We start from the raw sequence: 22739 nt of genomic DNA on the forward strand, positions 1-22739 counted from the left end.
GATCGCAGGTTCAGCTATGCTGAACCCTGCAATCTGAGCCTGCCTGTCACTTAGGAGATCCGCCCGCTTGTGTTTACAGGCGGATCTCCACACTCGATTCCCCGAGATCAGGGAAGAGCAGCGGCAATCGCCACTGCTCCTCCCCTGGCCCGACTCCCGCTGTGACTGAATACAGAAGGAGCTAGCCTCCGGCGGTGCGCACGTGCCGCCGAGAAAGGGGAGTGTCTGGCGACGTAGGTCTACGTCGCCAGACGATAAGGAACCACTTTGCCGCAGTAAAGCTCTAGTGAGCAGACGGCAAGTGGTTAAATACCACCAAAAGAAAGCTCTATTTGTGTGAAAAAATTAATTCTAAAAATGTCATTTGGGTACAAGGTTGCATGACCACGAAATTGCCATTCAAAGTGTGACAACGCTGAAAGCTAAAAATTGGCCTGGGATGGAAGGAGGGTGAAAGTGTCCGGTATTGAAGTGGGTAAAATAATATACTATTGCTGTATAGGCAACCTGCCAGGAATATATTTATGCAGTTTTGTAAAGCTATTGAAAGGTCCGCTTTTATGATTGTTGCAATAATGCAAGTAATGGCGTATTAAAAGCATTCTCCTATATAGTTATTAGTAACTGCACAATGACAAAGAGGGGGTTGGTAGCAACACAATACACTGTAAAAAATTAGTAGCATTTCAAACAGGACATCGCCATCTAAAGTAAAAGGGTAGCAACCAGGATTTACCATAAAGATAAGATGTTTGTATTATTCTAGGCATGAGATTGGTGATGATATAATCTACGGTGAAAAGTTAATATTAATGCAAATTCAGATATGAGTTCACTGCTAGACAGGATGATAAGCTTGACAAAACTTTAAATACTGAATTTAAAAAATAAAAAAAAATACCTTTGTGTTGATTTAGAGTCTAACAACTACTGTCATTCATTTTTTACTTCGTATACTACTGCTACTAACACATATTCTATGAGTCATGGTCCCTGTAAACATTGCAAGGGAATTGTGTTGTTTGTGTCAAAGCCTAGCTCCAGCCAACTCTTTTTTTTTTTTTAATTTGGATAGAGTGAAGGGAATTTCTATTGTTACCAATTATCATGTCTATGATGCAAAGTGGTTTATTATTACCCTTTTTTTTAATTGGTGTATTAGTGAACTGATAAAAGTGGTCCAAGGGACTATTTACTAGTTGCAGAGCAGAAGCAGGCCTCCGTGTTCATAGAGAATGCACTAGCCATTTAACATGATCTAATCTGTATCCGCCTTTTAACATTGCAGGGGTTTAGGAGTCAATAATCCATGCTACATGTAATAAGGAATATTTGTTCAGTGCCCAGTTTGTGACATCTCTGCCCTAAAAGAGAACTGTAGGCATCCTGCTTTTGGGGATGGGGGACTTGCTAACAATCTGCTTTAGAAAAGAAATATAGTAAGTGTGGTGAATGTACAATATACTGTACATGTAAAGTGCTGCGTAAATTGTTGGCACTATATAAGTACCTGTAATTAATAAATAGTAAGTGGTTAATTTCACTAGGAAACTAATAGGGGTGAGCTCTTGGCTCAGTCTGAACTTTGGTCTGGGCTAAACTTTGCTTGTCCAAATGCCAGTCTTTTAGCTACCACTATTACATATGATAGCTTCCTTCTTCTGCTGTCAATGGTGGTTAAGGAAGCAGTGGGTGACTGTCGACACCCACTGTGTCATTAGCAACCAGTGCAACACCTGGCCCCATTCAGTTGCTAGACAGGAACTCCTAGCCTAATAAACAAGGGGGCAGGGATATAGTGGCTAACATGATCAATGGCACAGACATCATTGGGTAAGCCCTGCCCCTTTATTTACATTTAGCAGCAGGGGCTATAATTTGAGGCGAGTGCAGCAACAAGCTTAGATCAGATGTACATTGGTTAGAGGGTTTTTCCTTTTAGCGAGTTAGCAGGTGTCGTGCATTGTGATTGATGAGGATCTTCATTGCTGGTCAATGCGACTGATAAATAATTTACATTGTGGTACGTGTTTTTTTTTTGGGGGGGGGGGGGTTATATTATTTATGAAGCAGAGTGTTTAATTGCTATTTACATTTATTTTTGTAAATGAGTAGGGTAGTATGTACCCCTAACCTATTCACATATGGGGTGGATCCAGGTATCTGGGGCCCTTGTAAAAGGGGGGCTTCCAGATTCCATTAAGCCCCCTGCTCTTGTCCTCATCAATGCGGTACCCTCCCATGTTGAGGCTGTGTGACCTGTTATCCTTCGGAAGGGGAACACTTGTTTTTTCCCCCTTTCCTGGCCTGTCCACTTAGCTGCATGATTAGATAAAGATCTGGTATGAATATTGGGTGGACCCCACTTTTTTGTTGTATTTTGCATAGAGTTTCTCCCTTAACATTCATACCAGAATGAAATTGGGGGGGGGGGGGGTGTATTTTTTTTTTGGGTCCCTCTTGGCATATATACCAGACCTAATATTAGATAAAGGATCTAAGTATTTTAAGGGGGAACCCAACATTGTGTGTGTGTGTGTGTGTTATACCGCATTAACATCAATACCAGGCTCTAATCATTTAGAATAGGGGTCTGGTATACATAAAGCTTCAGTACACGGGCAGAACTGCGGATCAAGCCAGGTCACCATTCTGTTAGTAAAGAAGACATGGATTCTGTGGCAGGGGCACCGATCCATGTCTTCTCCTAGTACAAGCACCTCCCCCACTGTACTAAAGCACTGGTCAGGCACATATTTAACCCGTTGATTGCCCCTGATGTTAACTCCTTCCCTGCTAGTGTCATTAGCACAGTGACAGTGCATATTTGTCAGCACTGACCACTGTATTTGTGTCACTGGTCCCCAAAAAGTGTCAAAAGGGTCAGTTAGTTTTCGATTTGTCTGCCGCAATATCACCGTCCCACTATAAGTTACTGATCGCCACCATTACTAGTAAAATAAAATAAATAAAAATATCCCATAGTTTGTAGACGCTATAACTTTTGCACAAACCAATCAATATATATGCTTATTGGGATTTTTTTTACCAACAATATGTAGCAAAATACTTATTGGCCTAAATTGATGAAGAAATTCAAATTTTTCAATCTTTTAATTGGATATGTTATATAGCAGAAAGTAAAAAATATAGTTTTTTTTTTCAAAATTGTTGGCCTTTTTTTGTTTATAGTAGGGATCGACCGATTATCGGCAAAGCCGATATATCGGGGGGCCGATATGCACTTTCCCCGATATATCGGAATCGGCCCCTGAGATTACCGATATTACCGATATTTCAGGAAAGTGCTTGTACCGGTGTGTTGCCTGCAGCTAGAGGCATTACCCTGGTAAGGTTGGCTGTCTTGTAATGACAACCAACGTGGCTGAGAAGCCGCTCAACTGTCATTACAAGGAGCGGAAGCCCCCCCCCCCCCCTCCTGCCGCCTTCTGCTGCTCGCCCGGGTCTCCTGTCCCAACGGGACACCCGGGCAACCAGCCTGCACGGCCACCAAAGAGAAGACCTGATCAAAGCCGCATTCGGCTCTGATTGGGTTTCCATGTAAAACCCAGAAGTGATGTCATGACATCACTTCCGGGTACTCGGCGCCAAATTTAAAAAACTGTTAGCATTCCAAACAGCCAAACTTGGCATTTTGAATGCTTTTAAGTGCAGAGGAGGGGTTTGGGGTCTTTTAGACCCCCAGATCCCTCCACAAGAGTACCTGTCAAAAAAAATAAAACATTTTTAATGTACGAAAATATCGGCCAATATCGGCCAATATCGGCTGATACCAATATGCAAAGACCAAAATATTGGTATCGTCAATAAATAAACTATATCGTCGATCACTAGTTTATAGCGCAAAAAAAAAAAACACAGAGGTAATCAAATGCCACTGAAATAAACTATTTGTGGGGAAAAAAAGCTCATTATTTTTTTTAGGTACAGTGTCGCAGTTAAAGTAAAAAGACAGTCAGTTAAAGTAATGCAGTGCCGTATCGCAAAAAATGTCCTGGTCATGAAGGGGGGGTAAACCTTCTGTGGTTAAACAGCTTTTTTTCTTAGCAAAATGATAGTTTTTCTGTAGCAAGTTACATACGTTGTACAGATGTTCCACGTCACAGGCAGGTTCAGGACACCCCCAGACATGTTATTTTAAGGAATTTTGCATTATTAATGTTGCCCTTTAAACATTTTTAAAATCGCTGCTCTGCACCAAATGAACTTTTTTTTTAAATGTTTTGCCTTGGTACATTTTCCCCAGAGCAGTGTTCAGCACCACATGCCATATAATTGACAATCCCTTGCCTATTAGCCTAGAAAATGGCCAGTACTGTTTTTACTGTATAGTATTAATCTTCCATTGACTTCAGTAGGGTTCAGGTTTGGCATCCCCAAACTTCAGTAAGGTTCGCCGAACCCGCATCAAACCAAATCTAGGTATGTTTGGCTCATCCCTAGTCACTAAGAGGATTGTTTTTTGCAATTCCTGTTCAAAGTGTAATGTACTGTAAGTATAATGTACTCTGTACTGTAAGTATTGACTTGTGCGGACTGCTCTGCACATCTCTATCTCTCAAATGAACTAAATAAAACCTTCAAAAATGCATTGTACCGTCTCTAAAACTGTAGGACAGTGTACGGTAAAACAGTGCACCTTAACAGATTTTTTCCAAGAGCATCTTCCGAGAACAAGCCCTGGAACTGATATTCTCTCACTGTTAGCCTCTGGAAAACAACATGTGGCTAAACAACAAAGAGCTATTTAGAGTAAAAACAGAAATGAGTGGTTTTACCTAAAGCAACTGCTCCAGAAGGGAAATCAAATAAAAAATGAGCTAAAATATATAACGATGCCTCTTACCATACGTGATTGATTTATTATCTGAAAGTTCCTAAATATGCATTATCTTCCAGCACTGCTAGTATAACTGCATGACATCTATATGTATACTGTCTTCCCATAATTCCCTATACAAGAGAAATCAGAGGTAATCAAGCTGTATTGCATTATTCAGTGCTGTAATCTTGATCTATTTTCAGGCACTGAGAGCTGGAAGTAGAAATGATTAGGCATCTTACAGAAGGGCAGTAGCATAGAGAGAACCTTGGCATTGTGACGTTGCTTGTTCGCAATCCGGAGGCAGGTGACATGGGAAGCTGCAGAGCTGCATTAGCTATAAATAGCTATGCAATGGGGTATTTCTAATTACACAATTTGTTAAATAGATTTTGGAATGTAAAATAGGTCACCTACATGTATTTCAATGGTATATTTATTGATTGGAATGGTTCTTTGCTTTCAAGCTATCATCTGGTTGGCTGCTATAGATAATTCGGTGCTCTCTTTAGTGAAAGCAGAACTATAGTCAATGTATCAATACGTTTTAAAGCATTAAGGCCCATTTCCCACATACGGACTGTTCGTTTCATCAGTTCAGTCACGTCAAAATGGATGAAGTATTCATCGGTTTTTCATCCTTTTTTTTCATCTGTTTTTTGTCCGTTTTTCGTCCGTTTTCCTTCCATTTTTCGTCCGTTTTTTGTCCGTTTTTCATCCGTTTTTCATATGTTTTTTTTTACATCCACTACCAATGCAAAAACAGATGAAAAAACGGATTCCTGTTGATCCTGCCAGTCAAGTCTATGTCCTTTGATGAGGGGGCAACATTATCTCAACACATCTGAAATATGGTCAGTGTCAATATCCTCACATTGGTTGTGCCAGTGAAGACTACAGTGAGATGTGCCAGTTCACAAGGACCATGACTACACAGGTGGCTGTAAACAGGGGGGTACAGAGGTGGCTGTAGATGGGGTGGGTACAGAGGTGGCTGTAGACAGGGGGGGTACAGAGATGGCTGCAGACAGGGGGGGTACAGAGGTGCCTGTAGACGGGGGGTACAGAAGTGGCTGTATACAGGGGTGGTACAGAGGTGGCTGTGGATGGGGGGGTACAGAGGGGGGTGTGGTACAAAGAGGTGGCTTAGACAGAGGTGGCTGTGGACGGTGGGGGGTATAGAGGTGGCTGTGGACCGAGGTAGTTGCGGATGGTGGGAGGTACAGAGGTGGCTGTAGACAGGGCAGGGGTACAGAGGTGGCTGAGGGCTGAGGACAGGGGGGGATACAGAGGTGGCTGTGGTACAGAAGAGGCGGCTGTGGAGAAGGGGGGTTCAGAGGTGGCTTTGGACAGGGGAGGATACAGAGGTGGTTGTGGACAAGGGGGTACAGAGTTGGCTGTGGACAAGGGGGGATACAGAATACAGAGGTGGCTATGGACAGGGGGGTACAGAGGTAGCTGTGGAAGGGGGGTACAGAGGTGGTTGTGCACAGGGAGGGTACAGAGGTGGCTGTGGATAAGAGGGGAGAATACAGAGGTGGATGTGGAAAAGGGGGGGAGAATACAGAGGTTGCTGTGGGCTGGGGGTGGGGTGGTACAGAGGTGGCTGTGGATGGGGGGGTACAAAGGTGACTATGGACAAGGGGGGATACAGGGGTGGCTGTGGACAGGGGGAGGATAGAGAGGTGGCTGTGTACAGGAGGGTACAGAGGGGGTTTTGGACAGGGGGGTTGGTACAGAGGTGACTGTGGACGGGGGGTACAGAGGCGGCTGTGGACTGGAGGGAGGGTAGTACAGAGGTGGCTGTGGACAGGTGGGTACAGAGGGGGTTTTGGACAGGGGGGGTGAACAGAGATAACTGTGGACGGGGGGGGGGGGTACAGAGGCAGCTGTGGACGGGAGGGGGTTGGTACAGAGGTGGCTGTGGACAGGGGAGTACAGAGTGTGTGTTTGTTTTTTGGGATGTTAGGGTGGAGAGTGAAATTGCATGGGGGCGGGGGGGGGCAAAAGAAAATGCTTGCCCAGGGTCCAAACAATATTAAAGACGGCCCTGATTCCTAGTCATACAGATATCATGGGTTGAAAGTGTATTGCGAAGCCAGCCTTGCAATTTGCTGCCTCTGAAAAACAAGATGATCAGAAGCTGTTGATTATAGCTAGCCCGTGTAAAATTATTCTCACTTAGATTCCCAGTTTGTAATATATGCATGAACTGATGTTTCCTCGATTTCTTTCATCAGAAGAGTATTAAAGTATCTTCTCTAACATTCTGTATGTAATAATTTTCTATGTCACCCTTATAAAATGAGCAGCATTATTTATACATTATCATGCGCTCTAACCACAGCTTCTAGAAACAATCCTACAATGACAATTAAATACTTTTGTTAAAATGACAAAAGCATTAGGGTTTAAAATTGTAGGTTTCGTTTGACCAGATGATCCTTGGACTCTCAGTCTTATTATCTGAGCTGTATATAATATTTTTCCACTTTTATATCCAGAGTACTACATTTGGCCTTAACCTCTCAGAATATAATGCAGCTGGAACCCAGTCACTGCTGTGGATCACATACCCTCTTTTATCTGATAAAAGCTTTAGCATTTCTTTGTTTTCTGCATAATATATCTGTCAAAGGAATAATCATAATAATTTTTATGAAAAGATGGGCCACAAGCAGTGATCACGTCATTCATCCACTGGCCTTTAGGTCAATGGTGTATTGTCCAGTAACTCTGTAGAGTGCTTTATTAAATTATGTCAGTAAAAAAAAAAAATAACGGAATGTAAGGTTGATTGCTTGGCTTCCCAGATGAGTTGAAGCTGTTAAAGCTGCACAGGTTATGCCAATTCAATATTGAACCCTACAGACTAAGACTAGGATGCAGTTTATGTGCGTGTAAAGGCAGGTGTCTCAATACTTTTGGTAATTTGGTGTTCTTCTGCTAGAACTTTTTTACTGCTGCCAGTACAATTTACTGAAGGGGAGGGCTCAGTAGGAGTGCCGTGATGCCACAGTGCAGTACTTTTTACAGTCAGCCTGAGGGGGGGCGGTTGTTGGTTGAAAATGCACAGCAGTGCACAGATCGCTGCTGTCCAGAACAGACCGTGATATCCAAACAACTTTCACACCCAAGCGCTCACCCCAATGGGAACATCAGGCGTGCCACTCTCCTCAGGCGGGGAACTCCAATCGGAAGTGCATAAGAAAGAAAGAAAATTGGTGCAAACACCTGGTGCATCACCCTTGGAGGAAGGAAGCGTGTCTCCCAAAACGCGTCAGCGGTCCAACGACAGGGATGACTACCTCCATATGTGGTGGACTCATTCAATGCGATCTATGCTCTTCATGTCTTTGAGTATGTTTTTGGCTTTTTAATAAAAGTTTTAAAAGGTGTACAAGGGTAATGCACCAGGTGTTTGCGCCTCCTTTCTTTCTTATGCACCAGAACAGACCGTACACACACAGTGCTCTTGTAGAGCTGCAGTGGGGTGCCGAGTGCTGGAGCTGCCCCTGCGCTCCTCTTGCACCCAGCACTACCAGAAGACATACATTAAGGGTCCTTTCACACGGGCGGTCCGTATGTCTGTTTTTCATCCCATTTTTTTGCGGATGTGCATGTCAATGGGATTGCGGATGTCAGCGGATGACCATTCGCTGACATCCGATTTGCGTCCTTTCCTATCAGTTCCATTTTTTGGGACGGAAGAGAACCCTATTTTTCTTCCGTTTAAAAAAACGGAACGGACGCAAAAACGGAAGTCAGCGGTGTCATCCGCTGACATCCGCAATCCCATTGACATACATTATCTCCGTTTATCATCCGCAAACGGATGGGATGATGAACGGACATACGGACCGGATGACACAAATGTCACCCGTGTCCGTAAAAAAAAAGTGCCGGAGCCGATCAAAAAACGGTCCGCCCCATGTGAATGGACCCTTACACTTCTTTCTCTGTCAAGCGGAGTGATTTTTGCCCGACAGATGATTTCTAGTTCCGGCCTCTGACGTGACATTATACAGAGGCCAGTAAAGGGGGAAAGAGCGGTGCCGCTAAGCATGTATAAATAGCACTGTCACACTGATCATCAGTGCAGAAAGTTCAGTGGAATTCCATCCTAAACCTAACGGCAAAAAAATGTCCCCTCTCCACTCCTAACACCTATGTTGACTAATCTTTTTTAAGGTTGCTCTAGTCTGGTATGAAGAAATCATGAAGGTGGCGGCAGAACTTCAGAATCAGAACTTCCTTATTTATAAAGTCCAAGTTAAAATACAGGAAACACACACTATCCCGGGACAGCTGCAGACCTGGCTGGCATGCAATTCTGGACTTATGTGGATATTGCTATGGAGTGTTTGGAGCAGTGCACACTTGGTGTGTTGCTATAGTCTGGTTATGTGATATCTAGGCTTGCCACCTCATCCTATTAAACCAGGACACATATTAATTACACAGGTTCTGTGGCTGATTAAGGTGGTAAATAAACTCACTTAGTGCCTTATGTGCATTATATTAGACTCAGAACCTATGTAGTTAATATGTGCCCTGGTTTAAAGGGATGATATGGCAACCCTAGTGATATCCTTTGTGTGAGCCAGCAGCATATGCAAGGGACTGGAGGGAGCATGGGCAATGGCTGGGATAGTGGAGCCTATGGGTGATGTCACCGCTCAAGGCTTTACCAGCTTTTGAGCGTCGTCTCCTCTCCTCTACAACCACTGCTGGCTGATACAGGGATGATCACGTGATCAGATTGGAGTGAGTTCAAATTAAGAAAATATATACATCCTTTTTTTATTCTTTTACATTATTAGTCATCATAGCTGTTGGGGGGGGATTAGTTTAAGGCTAGTTTGGTTTAGGCTTAAATTCCACTATCAATGAAGGGAGGTCGAAATAGCATAACGCCATCGTCCACCTATGCTGGGGGTTACTATAGCGGAAACTGACACCAATGCTAGGGATTATTATTGTGGAAACTGGAACCAACAGTAAGAATTAATTTTTGCTGCTAATGACACCAATGCTGGGGATTATTAGTGCAGCTACTGACAGCATGCTGGGGGTTATTATTGTAGAAACTGGTACTAATTCTGGCGGTTATTGTTGCTGCTACTGATGCCAATGTTACATATATGCAAAAGCCAGTGATATTGAGAACACCTAACTGGTGCTCCAGCAATAAGAATAGCAGGCATAGGTGTGCACAGCCTATGGCATTCGGGTGTGCACCCCAAAGCTCAAACACACATACCTTTCTCTGCAGCCTCAACTGCACTGGATAGTGAATGAATGGGAAGTGTGCTATTTATAATTCTGCCCTTAAAGTCCAATCGAAGTTGTATATGTATTCCATCTCTATCTAGGGAGATTGACAGAGAACCCAGCTTTTCTCCTTTTAGTTTCTCCTTTTAGTTTCATAATAAACAAAGTGGGGGGGGGGGGTGCAGTTTGCCATTTCCTTCCTGGGTTCCAGGTGACCCTTTCACGGCTCTGGATCAGACTGCAACACTGTAACTTTTTAGTATGTTAAAAAGGTAAGCGACTGCAGCAGGGGCTAAACTATGTCAGACACTTGTAAGCACATCCAAAAACTTTACAGGCACTGGGATTTTCATGACTGCATTATCCTTGAGCTCACATCTTAGTTTAGGAAATAAATGCTAACCCTACATAATGCCTGAATCAAGACGGCCCTGTCCTTCCAGAGAAATAAGCAAACGAAGCCATTGTTGGGCGAGTGCTGTGACAAATATTTGCCTAACACTTATACACTATTTGATATGTATTCACGTAACATGAAAAATAGCTCTAGTTCCAGCACTTATATTTAAAGAAAGGTTTGGTATTTAAAAAAAAAAACTCATACTCATCTAGTTGGATGCAGCATCAGTTTGTACCCTGCTGTCTCGAACTGAGGGAGCAAAGACCACTGATCTGGTCACTGGCTCTGCTCTGCCCCTCCAGTGCTCACTGGAGCATTGGGCTGTTGAGGGGATGGTGAGAGGACAGCACAGTGAAAGGCTGAGTCAGCTGCCAATCTAGGCATCTGGGTGTATCCCAACAGTAAAGTCAGGATCTCTCCAGAGCCTGGACCAGCTGAGTGACTCCAGCAGACAGAGGAGTTTAATCCATTGTCGGCTGAATATGGGATACAGGAGTGCAGAACGAAGTGCATTCCTGTGATCCCCAGGTAGGGCCAGAAGAGCTTTGGTCCTATTTCTCCTTTAAGAAATGAGGCCAAAGCAGGGTACATGGAGAGTGTTTTTTCACTCAACCAGTGGATTAAAATAAAAAAGCTGACACAAGTGATGTAGGTGCATGGATCTCTCCCATTGTGCTATTGTAGTCTGATATCGGGGGCTGACTTCTGTTGAACAGACAGCAATACACACAAAGCAAAATTTAACTGATTCAGATTTTATACCAGTCTTAAGCTAAGTGACAGTTCACTTTTCAAAGAAAAGTAAAAAAAAAAAAAAACAGCACATACATGATTGGATGATTGAAGTAATCATAACTTCAACTCATGCATTAAGCTTACTGAAAATTCACTTTGCAAAATGTCCATGCTCTGCTCCTTTGTTGTATATTGTTGCTTATGTTCCTCCTTGGGAAATGTCCCCTCACTTGCTGTCCTGTTTGACACCCATAAATTGGACAGCAAATGGGGAGGTCAAATAGACAACCATAAAAAGTAAGCACTAAAATAAAGGTAAGCGCTCTGGGTGTCTGTCAAAAAAAATATAATAAAATATATAAAAAATCAGTAACATCTTTATTAGTCAAATATTCCCCATGGTAATACCAAAACCCCCAACATAAACACATAAAAGCAATTAAAAAACAGAAATCCGTAAGTCCTTGAGCAGCGTATATCCAATGGGAACAGGGAAGGACGCAATATTGGAACAAATCCTGTGAATAGATTAAAACACAGTTCATTCCCTTAGCCTGAGGCTATATGTAGAATGCAAATGATAAACAATAAACATTCATAAAGTTCATCCTCAGGGTTATATATGGTGGAACATTTATCCCTATGCCTCAAGATATTAATTCAATTGAGCATTAATATCCATACATAAGTCCAGGATATATCCACACAAAATTCCATCGCGTCCCATAGTGTAGTACAGGAACGGTTCTAATAGGAGCGACACAAGTCGCTCCGACTTAGAAAAAGGGTCCTGTACTACTTTGGGGCGACCTGGAGCGACTTGCATAGACATTCATTTTATGAAGTCCGTGCAAGTCGCGCCGAAGTCGCGCTGCACGCGACTTCACAGGTCGCCCCGAAGTCAGATCCGACATAGTGTGAACGGAGTTTTTTGGTTTTTGTAGTACTTATTATTATTTCCAGAGTCAGTGTGTCTGCTGTGTGTGTTTTTTTTTCTCCATTATATACAGTACATGTCCTTCTTGCCTTCCATTGGAAACAATAAAAAGTATACTGAGATTCTAAACTTTCCACATTCCATTCAAAGCTAAAATAAAAATAAAAAAAATGTGGCTATAACGGGGGGTTTAAGATCTGTCATTCTTTCTATGTGAGCCAAACAACAAACTTGTAAGGCGCTAGACTTGCTCCATTCAGTTGGATGGCAGTTGTCATTGGAAAGGGTAGCTTCAAAGTGACCACTGGGATAGTGACAAAAAAACATGAGAACATAACAGTGGCAAGGCGCCCCTAAAATGACATGGTATGAATTGTACATAAAGGGCTGACTAGCAATGGATCAAAGAGCCCAAAGGCACAGAGGCCAGTGTGCCTATTAACCTCCCTGGCGGTATGATTCTTTCCGATTTTAGCGGTACCATTATTTTGCATGTAATTCTTGAGAATGAGCAGCCCAAACCAACTATTCACATATGATTTTTTTTTCACTGTGCGTTCTTCTTTATAATATCTCGGGTATGATAAAGTTTGAAACACAAAATCATAACTTATAATATAATAAATGACTATAAATAAGTTAAAGTACGTATGTATGTATATATATATATATATATATATATATATATATATACTGTATATATACAGATATATATATATATATATATATATATATACGTATGTGTGTATATATATATATATATATATATACACATACATAAAGAGTACAGTAAAACTGCAGGAAAGGGCACTGGGGGGCAATCGAATGTAAATTTATTTTATTTTGCAATGTATCAGTGTGTTTGGTGTGTTTTACTTTTGAATTTGCCGCCGATTCCACCCCCCTGCAAGCGTCACGTCGCAGGAGATGGAAGCCGGGGCACAGAGAGTATCGGGAGGAAGATCCGGCTGCCGCACACCGCTGGATCCCGGGCACAAGGTAAGTAACCCCTCTACCAGGATCCAGCAATGCTTCTGGCGGTACCTCGAGTGTGGCTCGGGGTTATCGCTTTTGGCACTGAAATTTAACCCCGAGCCACACTCGGGAATACCACTAGGAAGGTTAAAACAGTCATCATTTATTCAACAATCGGTTAAAAGCCAAAATGAAGTGAAAATTGGTTACCAGTAGATGACCAGCCACATGCCTCCAGCGTATAGGACATGACATGGAACTTGGTTATTGATGGGGTCCATGGAATCCATGTTGGAACATACCCGCCAGATGTTGCAAGGAGGCAGAGGTATGCACATCACCAGAAGTGACGTAGCCTGAACCAAAAAGTCAGTGGTGGTGGTGGAACACACCAGGGACTGAAGCTGGTTGCCAGGATAACATGTTTCGGGGTGCGCCCCTTTGTCAAATCCTGGCAGGCAACTGGCAAATCAATATTTATTTATGCGCATATACCCCCATCAATTAACAGTTAACCCAGCATATCCCTCAGCCCAAAGATAGCCTGGTCAGCTGTTGATGAGGAATGCAATTTTACACTTAATAAACTACTAATAAAATAGGTTAAAAGTAACTTAAACAAAACGCACATCCCTATATGTCGCCACACGGTTGCACTTAAATGTACATATAAATTGTCCATAATTACATAACAAATGACAAAATAATAATGTATGAATAGAACTTAAATTTAAAAAAACATAACACCTCCAGTGGCGTGACTTCCAGTGAGGTGCATCCCTCTGCATCTTTGCCGCAGCCGGCGGGTATGTTCCAACATGGGGTCCACTGACCGCATCGATAACCCGGTTCCCTGGTTTATCCTGTACGCTTAAGATATGTGGCTGGTCATCTACTGGTAACCACTGTTCACTTCATTTTTGGCTTTTAACCGATTGCTGAATAAATTATGACTGTTTTAATGTCCTCTTTGCTTTAGGGCTCTTGAAACCATTGCTAGTCAGCCCTTTATGTACAATTCATACCACATGGATGATATCCACATGTCATTTTAGGAGAACCTTGCCGGTGTTATGTTCTCACATTCTGTCTATGCACAGGTCTTTAAGAGTTTAAAAGTTAAAGTTGAGAAGATCTAAAATCCAAAATCCATCAATGTGCCTTCCAACTCATCAAACACTTGTAAAAAAATGGTTGTCTATATGGTATACTCAGCAAAATTGGGCAAATATTGGATTAGTAAGCCTAACTAAATCCGTTTCATTATATATACAGTATAATATATAACCCCCTGGTTTTATTGAGCTTTCTCCTGAGATATAGTTGGCTGTCTTTAGTCTATGTAGCTCCAACTATGAAAACCCATTTAAATCAATAGGTTTTCCCTGTTCAGCATTGCTGCCACATTGTGGGATTTTCTCATTACTTACTTTAAGGTGGAAACCCACTAATCAATTTCTTGTCTTTATTTATGAACAGGGAGCCTTTTTTTTCTTGTCTGTTTGAACGTGGAAAACCTGTGCGCTCTGTGTCTCTTTGGAGCTTCCATGCCAGGTTAATAATGTGGGACATTTGAATCACGCCAAGTTAATGATGTCTGCCTTACAGGCTCATATTATGGTAATAAACAGTGGGTGCCATGAGGCTGCTTCTTGTTGATAGAGATGTTCTTAGTGAATAGGATGGCTCCCCAGCTGATTGTGTTTATTGAACAGTCTGATTGAGCCGAAAATGAATGACAAGATTTCTGGATTTGAGAGATGCAGAAAATGTACATTCATAATGGCACGCTCTTGCTTTTGGATAATGATGTCTAGACAGCAGGTCTAACATAGAGTATGATGATGGCTGACATGGACTGCTGGCTATTTATAACAACTTATATTTCTGTAGTTACAAGCTGTCATTTAGTGCCCATAGGTTACATCAAACTACTATAACTGTCAAGAAATCAGGCCTGGGTGGCAGCGATGTTTTCACTCTTAATCACTTTTATTTTGTGCCCCTACTTTCGTGTGTTACAGTTAGGTATCCTATTTGGTTTTTTAAATAGCATTAGTATAGTACCCTCTGTAGTTTCTTATGGGGTATATGATATTGCTACCCAGAATATACTTTTGGATTAGAATTCCAAGCAGACACACACACTGGCGCTTTCATGCTGCCAGGATCTGCCTGCACAGTGGGTGCTATTTACTAATTAGAGCTGTTAAAAATTGCTGTTTGAAAAGCTCTACACAAAATGACTTCACAGCTGTAGTTAGTACAGTTATGTCAGCCTCGGACTGGATTTTCCAAACAAGGCATCAGATGAGGTGTTAATATGTTATGAATAATCATGTAAAGGTATGCGCACAAGCATGTTTTCATTCAGATAAAAAAAGGACTGGAAATAAAATGGTTATTTTATTTTCGTTTATATCCCTGAAACCGATGGCAGCTTCTTTTAGTCTTCATTCTGTTTTCAGCTGGACTTTTAATAGAATTTTTTCACTGATAACTGAACAAAATTAAGAAAACTGACTACAACTTAAAAAAAACAGAAACCGACAGAACTGCAATATTTTCAAAGCAGAACAGAAAAAAGAAGGCAATACTAATGTTTAAGCAGCAGCATAAAGCAGATTTATGCTGGAAGACATTCATAAGCCATACCACTCATGAACATCCCAATGGCATTAATACTTTGTATTTTTCAAGCAGTATCTTACCAGCATAGGTGTGCGGAGCCTATTGTATTAGGGTGTGCACCCCCAAGCTCAAACCCATAAGCCAGCGGACGTGCACATGCATGTGTTTTTATATATATATATATATATATATATATATATATATACAGTATATATATATACAGTATATATATACAGTATATATATATATATATATATATATATATAATATCCAATGGCTGCCACCATACACAAATCAGGGATAAAAAATGGGCCTGGGTGCACAGCAGAGACGACTGCAGAACATATACACCAAAAATGAGAGCGGCACTCATGGGTCTTGGAAGACAAATGCACAATGATGGTTTTAATCAAGGTTTTGATGAGGCACAAACTCGTAGATATATATATATATATAGATATATATATATATAGATAAAAAACGGACGACCGGTCGGCGGAAATTCGTAGCGTGTGTACGGGGCTTAAGACTGGGATGCCATTAAAGTTCATGTGCGTCGGCTTGGGACTCTCTCCGGGCATCTGCTTTACCATATTGGGGGGTAAAGCAGAGGCCCGGAGAGAGGCCCGGAGAGAGTCCCAAGCCGACGCACATGAACTTTAATGGCATCCCAGTCTTAAGCCCCGTACACACGCTACGAATTTCCGCCGACCGGTCGTCCGTTTTTTGTGGCATGCTAGTCTGATGTGGAAAGTGAAGAGGATATTTTAATACGAATTTTCCCATACGACAGAATTCTACTTCAGAAGTGATGTCATGTGTTGGATTGCTTTGTATGTTTTCTTTCGTCTCTGAGCATGCCTAGTCTTGCTCTTAAGATTTTTTTCCGTCTAAATCTGTACTAATGAGATGAAAATCGGACGTTGTATTACGGACAAAAATTTTATAGCCTGCACATCAGGATTTTGTCAGCCGAAAAGTCGGAGTCGGCTGTCGAAAAGCACCATACTAACAATCCGAAAATTGGCAGATCGGTCGTCGGACGAATTTTCCCTTCCGAATTTCTTATCGTGTGTACGGGGCTTTAGTCTGTAGGGTTCAATATTGAGTTGGCCACCCTTTGCAGCTATAACAGCTTAAGAGGAAGGCTGTCCACAAGGTTTAGGAGTGTGCCTATGGGAATGTTTAACCATTCTTTCAGAAGCACATTTATGATGTTGGATGAAAAGGCCTGACTCGCAGTTTCCACTCTAATTCATCCCAAAGGTGTTCTATCGGGTTGAGGTCAGGACTCTGTACAGGCTAGTCAAGTTCCTCCACCCCAAACACGCTCATCCATATCTTTATGGACCTTTCTTTGTGCACTGGTCTAAATCATTTGGTGGAGGGCGATTATGGTGTGGGGTTGTTTTTCAGGGTTTGGGCTTGGCCCCTTAGTTCCAGTGAAGGGAACCTATAGGGCATCAGTATACCAAGACATTTTGGACATTTTCATGCTCCCAGCTTTGTGGGAACAGTTTGGGGATGGCCCCTTCCTGTTCCAACATGAGTCCGTACCAGGACGCCGTTAATGCTACAGTCTACAATTTTATACAATTATGAGCTTCTAACCTTGTTTGGTCAAGACCCTTTTCTGTTCTAGCATGACTGTACCTCAAAGTCGTACCTGTGCACCAAGTCAAGTCCATAAAGACGGTGTTTGGCGAGTTTGGTGTGAAGAAATTAGAATGGCCTACATAGCCCTGATTGGAATAATTAGGATGTCAATTGTAAACCAAGTCTTCAGCCAGGAATGGTGAAGGCTATTTTAACTGTGGTGGTAGGAGAGGGGACAACTCCATATTAATGTCTATGGTTTTGGAATTAGATTACCAACGTATCATATAGTGATATAATCTATGTGATAAAACTAAAACCTTTGGCCATATAGTGTATTTCGTTGGCTGATATGTTGACCCTCTGGGTTTAACGCTTTCTGAGCTACATACACAAAATAACTATCAGGAATGTAGGTGAAAATTTATTGTTTGCATATGTTTTCTGGGTCACTGTCTTGAAGGAAGAGGGTCAGCATGACAACCAACCAACCAGCATTTTAAGAGGTCAACAATGCCAGCATCCATGTTTCTCTTGTGAAGGGTGTCTTTGATAAAGCACTTTAGGAATTACAAATTTGCAAAATATAAATAATATTTATAATAATGACTGCATTAGAATGTCTACTGTTTTTTTTTTTTACTATTTTTATTACCTATTTACACTGCGATTTACTGCTTTTAAGATGTTCTTTTGACTTACCCTGTTTATGATTTGTTACCAGGATGTCTTGCAAGTTGACGGGGGAAGCCCCTCACACCTTTATTACTGCCACCTGGAGTCCCGCAGCTGTTACCTATTCACAGAGCAGCTGGGGCGCTTTGCTCTGGTGGGAGAGTCCCTCAGCATGTCAGCCACCAAACGCCTCAAGCTCCTACTCTTTGCCCCCACCTCCTGCACATCTCTAGAGTACAGCCTGCGAGTGTACTGCATCACCGACACACAAGATGCCATGAAGGTGAGTAAGAGGATAAAGCCACACATAAAACACCGCTATTAAAGCCTGGATATGGTTCACTGACTGTAATGATGGGAGATGGTTGATTATGGGGCACATAAAACATGATGTAACACAATAATTCATTGCTGAGCCTACTGATGGAGATCAGTTGCGTAGGGGTACTACTGAGAATAATGAGAGGATTCTAGATGTTTGAAAAGCACAGGAAGAACGTTTTAAAGAAGCACCTGCGACAAATGTGATAAAAAATGACATTGAGCGGATCCTGGCAAATACCAGGCGGATGCCAATTTATACAATACAATGTCAGAGAATGAAAGAGAAAAGGCAAAGTAAACTGTGTTCATGTAATTGTAAAAAAAGGCATCATAATTTAATCTCCTCCGAAGAATGTACAGAGGTGAATGCTTACAACTTCAGTGTACTTTCTGCTGGCATGCTTTGTGCTTGAAGATAGCACCAAGGCATTTATCACTGAGAATCAGTTACATCCGTCTTTCAGCTGTTGGCCTTTGTGGAAAGCTCTCACTTGAACAATCTTAAGATGATGAGAAGCAAAGTTCAGCAGCTGTGTAAAGAAGCCAGCTGTGCCCAGGTGGACATTTGTCCTCTAGATAATTTGTAGGCAGATGCAGCTGTAAGGTCTTTGACTCAGACATACATGACAAGCAGACACACATGTATCTACAGTTGCATTTGCATTCATTATATATTCAAATTGTCACTGACTGTCTGCAAGAAATTTAAGTCTGATGTACAGAAGAATAATAGACTCAAGTGGGCATATTTAAGACACAATTCAAGTCTAACAGCCATTTATCTCTTTATGTTCTTGTAGCTCAGAATGTTATAATTTGTGACTACATTTTGCTAGGAGATTCCTAAAACTACCCTTTTCTCTCAGTGTAAATGCTGCTTTCAAATCTCACTGCAGTGCCCTGTGCTGGCAGAGCTCGGTACCCCTCATACCCCAGCACAAACCTCCTTACAAACTTGAACTGCATGTAGGGCATGCTGTTGACCAGGTTTGCTTCATTACTAAGAGTGGTGGGTCTAACACATGTGCTTATTGGACTACACATTCATATTTAGACAATAAACAGCTGCTGTAACAGGAAAGTGGAGGTAAAAATAGAGATCCGTTGGTGTGATATTTTGTATCCATCATAAGAACACATTAATCACGGATCCATGTACTTTAATATATATGTTTGTTATTTTGTTATGTCATTTTTGTCTCTTCTAACAATATGACAATAAAGTTGTATATGTTTTTTACATAACGGTGTTGTGATTGCATCCCTCCAACCATACACATGCCGATATAGTCCCGCTTTTCTGGACCTCTCTTGGTCCTTGGTATTTTCTTTTTTGTTGAGGTAAAAATATGAAAATGGAGATTGCCCACTGGGAAGCCCTACTACATAGACCCATATCCTACCTAAGCAAACACAAATGAAAGCTTGTGTCCTTCATATTTCTAGCAACGGGACAGACACTCTCAACGCATGAAAGCAACCAATGGTATTCTTCTCAGAAAATTAAACAGGGAATCATGGGCACTATGTTGGAGGAGAAGATGGCTCTTCTGAATGATGCCCAAGAAGCTTTCTGGATTGGCCATCAACAGCTCCCTAGAGTGGATCTATAACTTCTACTCTATGTAACCTGTGAATACCATTCAGAACCTGTGCTCCCCCCACTCGGGTTGCTGCCTACAATCCTTTTGCCTCCCCCTTTTACTCCTTCCCTTTCACCTTCCCTTTTACCCAGGCTTCTGTTCCCCTCACGACATCAGTAAAGGCATCGTCTTCTTCCGCTCCCTTGATTTACAATCTATGCTCCTCCCCTGAATATTCCCTGCTCCCCTTTTACACACATTCACTCAAAGAATGCAGGTTCTTGTTTGTCTCCAATTGCCTTCCTAAATACTCTAATTGATAGTTAATGATATATCCTTTATTTATCATTATTAATGAAAATAGCTGTCTGGAATCCTACCGTACTGTTACATTCTCTTAATGAAAAATGTAATAAACACATCTTGAAAGTAAATGGAGATTAGCAGTAAAAAGTCAATGTTATATTTCTATGATTTCAAGTGGGTTTAAATACGGCAAGGGTCAAAATGCTGCAACCCATCACAACCGATCAATATTCATTTTTCACAGTTCTTATTTGAGTAATATAAAGTAAAAGTGGTTGTTTTGGGTAATTTACCTTTTTGCTCATGTCCATGGCAGTTTGTGCTGCCGTATTATTATTCAAGCCTGTAAATGTTATTTGGCCATTTCTCAAAATGCATCATGTTCCTTATGCTTTATCCTTTTATTACTGCAACTGTGTCCCACAGGAGGTGGTACATCTGGAGAAACAACAGGGAGGGCAATTGTTAGATGAGCCACGCCTCTTACATTTTAAGGACAGCTATCACAACCTGCGCCTTTCTGTGCATGACATGCATAGCACCATGTGGAAGAGCAAGCTCTTGGCTAGCTACCAGGTATGCATAAAACTACTATTTATAAAAGTACTAAAAAGTACTATTAGTGGAGCTATTCTTTCCATCAAGCGCCTTGGCTAATACATTTAGTGCAATACACATTGATATATGCTAGGCCTCACATTTATCATTGCCTGCTAAATATAATGCAGTTTTATTAAGTACTAACACTTGGCTAAAGCTTAGGGTCAACCTAATTTTGCTACTATCTACATAATAGATGTAAACTGAAAATTGTCCTAAAGGTATGCAAATGGCCAGCTGTACTGGGAAAAATAGGAAGGCCACTTTTCTGAAAATGCCAGCTTAAAAACTGCCTAGCTGTTCTTATGTTTAACATTTTCTCAGTTACTGACCTTGATCAAGTATCCAGATTAGTACTAAAACTATTGGATCAACAGAACAGCCCAGGAACCAGTTTTTTCAAATAAAAAGATCTACAATGGCAACATTCTTTACACATCAATACATGTTTCCTTAATGCCCCATACACACGTGCAGATTATCTGCAGACTTTTGTCTGCAGACTTACCAAAACCATATAATATGAGGTCAAACCTAAACACTTTCAATTTGTATGCAATCCGGCAGGCCCTTGCACTACATAGAAAAGGTAAGTCTGCAGACAAAAGTCTGCAGATAATCTGCACGTGTGTATGGGGCATAAGGCACATTATGGTTAGCAGTAACACGCATGCAAAAAAACGTAATGTGTAAAGGCAGCTCATTCACTGTCATTTCTTTTAATCAAACACCAAAGTGACATGTAAATCACTAAAGTGCTATCACAAAACCCAAAAGAAAACAAGCAGCTAAAACCATTTCACTATTTATCAGTTAGTCTCTTACTGTAAATTTGTAGACTTGCACAGCCCTGCTTGTCAAGGGAGTCCAGCTTCCTGCACATAAGTGAAGACCAGAATCAAACTTCAATGTGCAGAAAAATATAAAGCAATATCAAAAACTCTGTGTTTGATATACGGCATATCCAGATTAACCCAGAAGAACCAGGCTGCACTTCAATGACATTAGAGCATCAACTGAATGTGATGAGCAAGCAAACAGGATAGACAGCACACACAGGAAACCCTAGAGGCGACACTCTAATGTGTTTTTACCCTTTAGAGGGCTTAATCATAGGTTACACTACAGAAAGCACTGGCCTTTATGGTAACATATGAGGATCATTTGCCAATTGTTTTTCTTTTGTCCTGCAGGAGATCCCATTCTATCACATCTGGAATGGAGTCCATGATAACCTGCACTGTACATTTACACTGGAGCGCTTTAGTCTTAGCACCTGTGAGCTCTCTTGCAGGGTCTGGGTGTGGCAGGTGGAAGGGGATGGTCAGAGTTTCAACATCAACATCAATCTAAATAAGGTGAGACAATAGCTAAATGACTATGTGTTGAAGAATAAGGGTTCTTGTGCAGCTTTGAATTAGACGTTTTTGAAGAGGCAAAAATGGTTGAATTCTGAAGTATGGTGAAGTTAAGTGAGGAAGCACGTATAATGGTACAAAGTGTGATAAATCAAACAGGCTTCCAGGTAAGGGCCATGTCACATTATCCATCCTCACATGTTCCTATGGTGCTCACTCATTACTCGCCAAAACACTGCAGGTGGACTGAGCGACACCTTGCTGGTTCGGTCATTAACGGACAATGCCGTAGGAGATGGTGATAGCTATTTTAGGTTAATTCAGGTAACTTCAAAAGGGTTCATGTGACATGGCCTTCAAGGCAGAGTTTACCTTTACCAAAAAACTGCCTATGAAGGTAAGGGGTATCTGTAGCAACATCCTTGCAACAAGGCAGAATGGGATGATGCAATCTCTGGAATGTTTTCAGTAAGGTTTAAGGAGGTACGTAAATATACCTATA

The 22739-nt window shown here is 41.6% G+C and overlaps 1 protein-coding gene across 1 annotated transcript in view; it reads left to right on the forward strand.

The window, feature by feature from the left end:
* Positions 1-22739, forward strand: part of UNC5A (unc-5 netrin receptor A) — a 623577-nt gene that overhangs the window by 543949 nt on the left and 56889 nt on the right. Inside the window, exons 12-14 of the mRNA XM_082255192.1 lie at positions 18116-18349; positions 20706-20855; positions 22073-22237. Of these exons, the coding sequence (XP_082111318.1) occupies positions 18116-18349; positions 20706-20855; positions 22073-22237 (549 nt within the window). The remainder of the gene's footprint in view (positions 1-18115; positions 18350-20705; positions 20856-22072; positions 22238-22739) is intronic.

This window comes from Pelophylax lessonae, assembly GCF_965119305.1.
Source record: "Pelophylax lessonae genome assembly, chromosome: 4".
Taxonomy (NCBI): domain Eukaryota; kingdom Metazoa; phylum Chordata; class Amphibia; order Anura; family Ranidae; genus Pelophylax; species Pelophylax lessonae.